Genomic DNA, 9,459 nt, shown 5'->3' with positions numbered 1-9,459 from the left:
GAAATTACATGTAAAATGCTTAGCAAAGTCCTTAGCAGATAGTCAAACATACATTGAATCTGAGCCACACTTAAAAGAATAGCTGCACCACTACACAATTCAGGCGTGTTCTGGGGTTTGATCTCCGAAGTCAAGTGGCGTTTATTTATATGTCAGATCTGCAAATTCCTTTATAAAATTGTGACTTTACCTCCAGTCCACAGTTCGGTGTAGGTCTTCCAAGTCTGCATTCCTTTGAATTCCTTTGAATTCAGGGCCATGCAGTAATGGAAAATAAATATGTGCTTACAATTAACCATCCGTGCTGTCTAGTCTATTTGATATCTTCATTTCCTTGGCCAAAGTAGCTAGCCTTTTATTTCTTATCTTCAGATTCTGATTTCGTATATTCAGCTATCTAATAATTTTAATAAGAAAATGGGTCATGGAAGATTAACAAGTTAAGCTTTTTGGCTGAGACTAATTCATCAAAATGCTGGCAGTGTGAAGACACCCACAGACACCTCAGAAGAAAGTTTGAGTATCTACATTCAAAAGGTCACAACGATTTAAAAACTCAGTTTTTAAGTGTTCTTTTAAGTTCTACCCTGAAAAAAAATATTAAAAAAAAAGTTCTATCCTGAAAAAAAAAATTGAAAAAATATAATTCTACCCATAAACTCAAGGGAGTTTATGTGTTGAAATCAACTTAGTGGTAACTAGCTTCTGCTTTAAACTCTAAAAAGTTTTTCATTTGAGGTTATTACTCAGTAAATTTGAATATATCCCTTCCACCCTCTGAAAAATCAACTAAAACTCTGTTTCTGCTCTTCTCTGAAATGTGCATGGAAATGATATTTTTAGGATAGCAACATAAGGGGAAAATCACACAATTGATACCTTTCCTTAAAACATCATGCAAGAAATTGATTTGTTACTAAACGATGCAGAGCAAACTATATTTGCACGTCTTGTGATTGGAAGAAACAGTTGCAGACTCAATTTTTCTCCTTTACATGCAAATGTTTCATCTGTAGCAAATGAATACAGCTTTTCATGTTTAACCCAAATTCCTTGTATATTATACAGTCAAATAGTTATATCCTATTAATTTGTATGTGTTAAAAGCATTTTTTCCCTAAGCTAAAAATGAGAGGCAGACCTCACTCGGGGATCGGGAAAGCCACATTTGATTCCTCAGCTACGTCACTTCTCATTATCATCAGGTCAGAAATGACCCTCAGAGCTGACTCTCAATTTGGTTTCTGAGATTGTAAATCATCTGAGAGGAACTGGCCCACCTTTCTTCATACTGCACACTGAACTCTTTTGCTGAGCGTGTCAGACAGAGTTCATAGTAATAAACGATAGATACATGGTTGTGTGTGTGTTCTAATATTTGCTAACAACTAGGTTACCTCTCAGAACGCCTTTCCAACATTATTTGCAAAATAAAGTTATTTTTCTTCTAATGTCCTCAAAGGCTCCAAATAGCTTGTAGTCAACATGAAACATGTTCTTATTTTAAACCTGTGACTGGCACTCAATTTGAAGGCCTGGGCTTTCACTCAAAAGATTTGTGGGCCCCAAATGCTGTTGCTGACATTTTAGATATATTTGGTAAATGTCAAAAACAAGCTAGTTAAGATATTAATATTCTAACTATATATATGCAGTCTATATATCTTAGTATTAGTGCAACAGAGATGTATTCAGTTACTTGCCAACTTAGAAAAAATTATATTGCTTAATTAGAGATAGAAACTTCATGCCTTAGATTGTGTTTTTATACCTCAAATAGAATATTGGTGATGCTTATTGCCTAATTACTTATTTTTTTAAATCTCAAATTCATGCATTTATTCTCTCAGCAAGTACATACTGAGCTTAAACTGAGTCAAACTGTACTCTGAACATTAGTATATCATTATAAAAAAAAGAAGCTGATAATTCAGTGAATAGATAAATAAAGTTAGATAAAGTGAATAGATAAAATGTTATTGCCATAGTTCTTAAAGAATGTTCATGAATTAGTGAGAGTGTAAAAAAATGTAAACAATTCTACATGGGGCTTTTTTTCTTCTCATAAACATTTTATCAATACTTTTAAAAGCATATGATTTGCTAAAATGCTTCTTCATTAGTTGTTATTTCATGCTGTCGACTCACAAATGACCCCTAGCTGACCTTGCAATGGGTTTTCAGAGGCTGTTGATCACAAGAGAGACACTTGTCTGCCATCTTTCTCACGCAGTGGACCCAAGCTAAGTGCCTTTGGGTTGATAACACAATTCCTTACCACAAGGCTTTGGGAAGGAATTTTTTAAGCGTAACCAGAATGCTCCTTATGGGCAAGAATGGTTGATCTTCTCACATACTTTGGGCATGTTGTAGGAGAGGCTATTCCAAGGAAAAGGGCCATTATGTTTGGAAGGGTGGAGGAGGGGTAAAAGAGAGGAAGACCCTCAATAAGATGGACTGATACAGTTGCTGTGGGAATGGGCTCACGCCTGTCAGTGATGACACGGACGGCACAGGATAGGACTGAGTTCAGGTCTGTAATTCATAGGCCCACTGTGGGTTGCACTGACTTGACAGCATCTAACCACAGCAGGCCACTAGAGCACCCTTCATCAGTGCTTCAGCCTCAAAGGAACCTACTAACTGCTGACTGCTGTTGTCATGTGCCCTCATTTTGCTAAAAAACAACGATGTCAGTCTAGAGACTAAGATGTGCCTAATCCAGGTGAAGGTTTTTGCAATTACCCTCTATGCATTAGAGAGCTGGACAATGACTAAAAATGATAGAAGAATTGATGGCTTTGAGTTGTGGTGCTGGAGAAGAGTCTTGGACATACCATGGACCGCCAAGAAAACAAATAGGTCTGTCTTGGAGAGCGTGAAAACAAGTTTCTCCTTGGAAGCTAGGATTTTGAAGCTCCATCTCACATACTTTAGGCATGTGGCCAGGAGAGCCTGGTCCTTGGAGAAGAGTTTCATGCTTGGAAGGGTGGAGGGACAGTGCAAGAGAGGAAGACTCCGGATAAGATGGGTTGATACAGTGACTGGAGCAATGGGGATTGGTGTGTCAGAATTAATGAGACTGGCTCAGGACAAGGAGAGGTTCAGAGACGCTATGAATTGCAGGTGACTTGATGACACATAACAATAACTACAACAACAGTCCAAAATAACCCCAACAAACACAGGGAATGAATCCGAGTTGCATAGCATCAACTCAGGGTCCCAACACATCTCAAGTCAACATTTCTAGCTAGTCCTTCTGTATCACATAGCTGACTTTTTCTGGGTACCATATCATTCTTGATGATCAATGTTAGTTTCTGCAACCATAATGAAAATGTTCCTTTCTCGCTTCAACTCAACTTCTGCTGTGGTAAAACTGGAAACCCTCAATTCTGTTGGTTCAACTTCGTTAATGAACATAGAGTTAATCAACATAGAGTTAATTCTCAAGAAAATGAAACGGCATTTAGTAAAATTTAAAAATTTTGTTTAATAAAATTTAGTTGCTTTTAGAAAGGAAAGAAATTAAATATCGGTTAAAGAATTTCTTTTCTACAAGTTTTAAAACTCAGTAGACAGGAGAGATGGTTGTTCATTATTCTAGACTTTGTCTATGCTGCAAAATTCTCTTTTCTGGAATTATTCAGTGAGTTGTTTGACCAATGTGTAGGTAATTAAACCTATAAAGAGTTCAATTCTATCATGAAGCATTGCGCTTTAGAAGATGCTGTAAGAATCCTCTGTGGAAAATGTGATCGAGAGGAATTTCCCCCTGACATGACTGTACACCATTTTTTTTAACATTATCATAAAAGAACAACTGAATTCAACTTATTGATACTTTCCCCATTGGCTTCCTTCTCCCTATTTTTAAAAAAATGTGAACACTTTAGTTAAAATCATTAGTTGCCTAGAACCTTCTATCTCCAATGAATTTAATTTTTCAAAAACAAACCCAAAGACATAATGTTACATATGTTTTCAGTAGTATGCACATAAAAAAATGTGACTTGACTTATGACAAAAGAGAAATAGTCACCTCACTGGTAAGTTTGCGGGGCTCTGAATGAGACCGCCTGGGCAGCAAACCACAACACAAGATTGTTGGGGCAAATGAAAACAGCTGTAGCTAAAAACATGATGTAAAAGAACCAGGTGATAGGACGTGAGGTGGACCTTGCTGGCTGCGGGAGGGTGTCAAGGTGGCTCAGAGGCTGCATCCCAAAAAGTTTCCTCCATCAGAACTACCACTGAACAAGAAGAGAGGCTTTCAGGAGATGGAATTCTAGGTGCGGCATCATTCCAACGCGGACTTCAGGAGTGGAAAGTAAAAACGAGGGAGCTCTTGGTCAGGAATTTTTCTGCTGACCCAAAGGTGAGTGTCACTCAGGTGGTTTAAATCCAAACAGCAGAGGGGGAGACAGATGGACAATCCCCTCCCATGCAGTTTACAGCCTCCAGAAACCCACTGGAGGGCCAGCTTTGTCTTTGTTCAGATTCGATGGCAATGGGTGAGTGGATTCAAAATGATACAAAACTTGACAATCTCTCGAGTCTCACGTCAGTAGAAAACTAGATCTATCAATGGCTCCTTTAAAAACAGAATTGGGTTCAGATTATGCATATTAACCAAGGTGGTTTATTTCAACACTGATTATTAGAAATAAAATAAAAATATACAGTAGTGTACTTTCCCCGAGGTTTGCTCAAAACAAATGGGCTTTCAACATAGGGTTTTATCTTCAGGATCATCGTTTACATAGTAGGCTTTAGTCTCAAGTCAACCTTTGGCAACCCCCAAAATAGATACACCATGACTTCCCACAGTGAACTTATAGATTTGAAACATCAGAGCATCCAAGGGCTGAAAGGAAAAAGGTCACCTATCAGAACAGTTGATACACATGTTTCTCCCTCTGCAAAGTCATCCATCATTGGTCTCCCAAGAAACCATACATGAATTGTCTCAAACTTTTAAATGGGGGTAAAAAGATGACTCTCAGAGAATTCAAAGATCTGGTGTTTTCTACCATTCCTGATCTTACAGTTTCAGTACTAACAGCTAAAAGAGAAAGAGAGAAACAGACAGAGTGGCCGTGTGATATGTTAACACCTCGCAGCTGGAATTTACAAGGGAACGTGGCTGAACAGGTAAGACACAGATTCACCGTTATGAGTCCTCCGGATGGCCTCCGCCAAGATCATGGAAATGTCAAGGACCTGAATCTTGGAGCACTGTTTCATCCTGTCCTCCTGTGGAATTGTGTTCGTGGCCACCACAGCCTCGAAGGGAGCAGCGTTAATTCTGTCGATGGCTGGCCCCGAGAAGACGCCATGAGTCACGATGGCATAGACCTTGGTGGCTCCTGCAGAGACCAGCTGGTCTGCCGCGTGGCAGATGGTACCACAGGTGTCAGCCATGTCATCCACCAGGATGGCCACGCGGCCCTTCACGTCCCCCACCAGGACCATCCGGTCCCCCTGCCCCACCTTCCTGTCCTTGTGAATCAGTGCAAATTCCACGTTCAGCCTGTCTGCGATGGATGTCACCCGCCTGGCGCCACCCGCGTCCGGGGACACAATAATGCAGCTTCTCCACTCGGGGACGTTCTCCCGGATCCACTGCAGGATGGCGGGCTCTGCGAACAGGTTGTCCAGCGGGATGTCGAAGAAGCCCTGAATCTGCGAAGCATGCAGGTCCATGGTGATGATGTGATCAGCGCCGGCCACCGAGAGCATGTTGGCCACAAGCTTGGCCGTGATGGGAGCACGGCCATCGCCCGTCTTGTCCTTTCTGTCTTGGCAGGCGTAGGGGAAGCAGGGGATGACAGCCGTCACCCGGCAGGAAGAGGCGATTTTACAGGCGTTGATCATGATAAGAAGCTCCATCAGGTTGTCATTGATGTCCCCACAGCCACTCTGGATGATGTAGACGTCCTCCCCTCTCACACTCTGGCCAATCTCCACGCTGGTCTCCTGGTTGCTGAACTTCTTGGCGACCACCTTGCCCAGCTCCAGGCCCAGCCGGTCAGCCACACGCTGGGACAGGCCCTGGTGAGAGGAGCCGCTGAAGAGCACAATGTTGGGCATGGCTGGGCCTTCCGCGCTCTGGGTGGCAATGATGGCGGTGACCGTGACCTGGTGGACGAGCTCCAAAGAGTGAATCGTTAACTACTGCCATAAATATGAAATCGAGGATCATAAAAAAAAAAAAGCTGATAAAGGAGAAGTAGGCGTAGCCTTTCTTAGTTCTCACAGAATGCTGAATTCTACAAAATGGCTTTGGTTTTTGGAAGCTAACCGTGTTGATCTGCAGAGTATGGTGTTGAAACGTTCAGTAATTGAGTTCTTCTGGTCTCTAGGCAAAGCAGGTAGTCATTCGTGGAGGCAACTGGTTTTTCTGGCAAAAGAAACAGGTGTTCAAATTCATTTCTTCCTCCCAGTCTGTACGATTTCTTCCTCTGTTGCTCCAGATGAAAAGAGATAATCATTGTACCTTGGCTAGCTGTTAGCTCTTCAGAGGGCAGGCTTTATGAAACGGACTGGGAGGTAGAACAGAGCACTAAACATGATATTAAGTCAGTTAATGGCCCTGTGAAATCCTAAACCCTCAGCCAAGAAACCAGATCCCATGAGGTATTTGTTGTACACGCACAGTCTTAGTTATCTCAAAACTCAAAGCCTTTTTAAAAGAGATCTTTATAGAAATACAGATGACAGGACACAGCTTCTATTTCCTTTAAAATAAACTCAAAGTTGTTGTCATTAAGTGATAACCTTGATGTCTCTAGACTCATAGATGACTCTTAGTTGACTTTCCAGCAGGTTTTCAGAGACTGTAAATCACCTGGGAGGAAATTGCCTGTATTTTTATTCTGAGGAGCAGCTAGTGGATTTGAACCCCCAGAGAAGCGTCCTTTAGGTGAACAGTGCAACTCCCTACAGACTATGCCAGCAGAGTTCTCAGAGCTTTGTTATCTAGAGCTGCTGAGAGACATGTCACTAGTGGGTGATTTCAACAAACACAATTTTCTTTCCTTCAAGTTTGGGAGGCTGGGAGTCTGAATTCAGAGTGCTGATTCTGGAGGAGAGATGGCTTTTTGGCTCTGCAGGAAGGTCTTGGTCTCTTTCACTTCTATTTTCCAGTTTCTTAGAGATATCTATGCTCTCCCCCTTCTGCTCACTTAGCGGTTTAATCTCTTCTATTTCAAAATAGATTGGCTCAATACACACTCCACGCTAATCCTGCCTCATTATCATACAATGGCTCAATACACACTCCACGCTAATCCTGCCTCATTATCACGGCAAAGAAAACCCATTGTCAAATAGGATGGCATTGTTGTTGTTCTGTTGTTATTTGCCATTGAGTTGCAATAAAGTCATAGCTGACCCTCAGAGCTGGTTGTCAGAGCCTGTTGGTTTCATGGGAGGAGACTGTCATCTTTCTCTCAAGAAGCAGCAGGTGGATTTGAACCACGTGGGACAAGCATAGAGTTTGTTATAGATGTTATTATTTACAACACTTACTTTGGGGCAGGGGGCTGGGGAGGGGGCACAAACCTAGGACACCATAATATATTCTCAGTAACTCCCTCTCTTTCTCACACATACATTTTCTACTTCATGCATGTGTATCATTTAACCAACTGTGTCATTTCCCCATCACCATGAATTAAAACTCAGTGTTTGATAACCAGTAAACCATGGTCACAACATGGAATGCTTTTTATATGATCATACTAGTCGTTTCCTTACTTCTTTCTCTTTTAATATAAAAGATATCTTGCATATAAAACTGTGTAACTTTTTTGGCTCCTTAATTTGGAAACAGCCATTTCTTTAGAGAACTTACGTTTTCCTTTAGAAACTAAGACCTAGATTCTGGTTATTTTGTACCATCAATTTGGAAGCGATGCATAGCAGACTCAAGTGGATTTTCAGAGGCTGTAAATCCCACAGGAGAAGATTGCCCTTCTTTGTCTCTGGGAGCAGCTGGTGGCTTCAAACTGTGTGCCTTTGGCTTGGAAGAGCAACTCTTTACTCAATATAAATAATTAGAGCGCTCTGGTGACCCAGTGGCTAAGGAGCTGTGCTGCCAACCCAAAGGCACGCAGTTTGAATCCACCTGCTGCTCCAAGGGAAAAAGGTAGACAGTCTCCTCTTCTGTGATTTACAGCCTCTGAGAACTCAATGGAGGGTCAGCTAAGAGTAGGTGTCAGCCTGATAGCAACGAGTTAATGTTTAAACATATAATTGTTCTTGAACATACAAGAGCTAAAGGAAAAGGAAGAAATTATGAAGCTAGAGAGTTGAGCAGAAGATTTCACAGGGCAGCAGCTCAGGAAGACAAGGAAAAGTATTATAATGATGTATAAACATGAGTGGAGTCAGAAAATCAGAAGGGAAGAATATACATGTGATCTGTTAGGGTTCTCTGGGCAAAATATTGAGTGAGACGGAAGAGAATGTGGAAGGATTGTCTCAAAAATAATACACTGACATTGAAACGTTTGAAAAAGTAGCAAAAGCCCATGGTATTAAAGGAAAATGTCCAACCTACATTGAAGACATTGGCAAAAAAAATAAGGCACCAAGAATTGATGGGGTAGCAGTTTAGATGTTCCAACAAGTGGATGCATCTCTGGAAATGTTCATTCATCTATGACAAGAAATTTGGACAGCACCTACCCAGCTAACTGGCTAGAAGATACTCATATTTGTTCTCATTTCAAAAGAAGGTGATCAACAAGGTTATCCTTAATAGTACATGCAAGTACAATTTATTGAAAATTATTTAAAAATAGATGGTACATCAACAAGGCACTACCAGAAATTCAAGCTGGATTCAGAAGAGGTTGTAGAATGAGAGATAATCATTGCTGATGTCAGATGGGTCTTGATGGAAAGCAGAGAATATCAGAAACATGTTTATTTGTGGTTTTGTCTATGCAAAGGCAATTTGACTGTGAGGATCATAATACATTATGAATAATATTGAGAAGAAGGAGAATCCTTGAACACTTAAATGTGCTCATTCAGAATCTGCATATGAAGCAAGAAGCAATTTTGGTTCTTTGTGCCAACAGAGCATAGGGCTTTGGCATGGTTTATAATAAAATGTGTGCATCAAGTGTAACATTTCCCTGTTTCTATTCAGTCTGTGTGTTCAACAAATAACTAGAGAAGCTAGACTATGTGAAGAGGAATGTGACTTCAGGATTGGAGGAAGATTCATCAACAACCTTTGACATACAAATGACACAACATTGCTTAAAGCCCTCACTGAAGAAAATGAAAGACTACAGCCTTCAGTATGGATTACATCTCAATATCAAGAAAAGAAAAATCTTCACCACTGGACCAATAGGTAACATCATGATAGATGGAGAAAAGACTGAAATTGTTAAAGTGTTTGTTCTGCTTGGATCCACAATCAACATCCGTGGGATT

General features: G+C 40.8%; 1 protein-coding gene across 1 annotated transcript; it reads right to left on the bottom strand.

The window, feature by feature from the left end:
- Positions 1-5,133: 5,133 nt before the first annotated feature.
- On the bottom strand, positions 5,134-6,096 carry LOC102848729 (ribose-phosphate pyrophosphokinase 2-like). Its single transcript, XM_006880948.1, has one exon. The coding sequence runs from the start codon at positions 6,094-6,096 to the stop codon at positions 5,134-5,136; it is 963 nt and encodes a 320-aa protein (XP_006881010.1).
- Between the last annotated feature and the right edge of the window lie 3,363 nt (positions 6,097-9,459).

Source organism: Elephantulus edwardii, unplaced genomic scaffold (assembly GCF_000299155.1).
Source record: "Elephantulus edwardii isolate Elephantulus edwardi_28Jun2011 unplaced genomic scaffold, EleEdw1.0 scaffold00011, whole genome shotgun sequence".
Taxonomy (NCBI): Eukaryota; Metazoa; Chordata; class Mammalia; order Macroscelidea; family Macroscelididae; genus Elephantulus; species Elephantulus edwardii.
This window is presented reverse-complemented; position numbering and strand designations above follow the sequence as displayed.

Excerpts from the sequence above, each read along its gene's own strand:
- LOC102848729 (XM_006880948.1), bottom strand. The coding sequence starts at position 6,096 with ATGCCCAACATTGTGCTCTTCAGCGGCTCCTCTCACCAGGGCCTGTCC.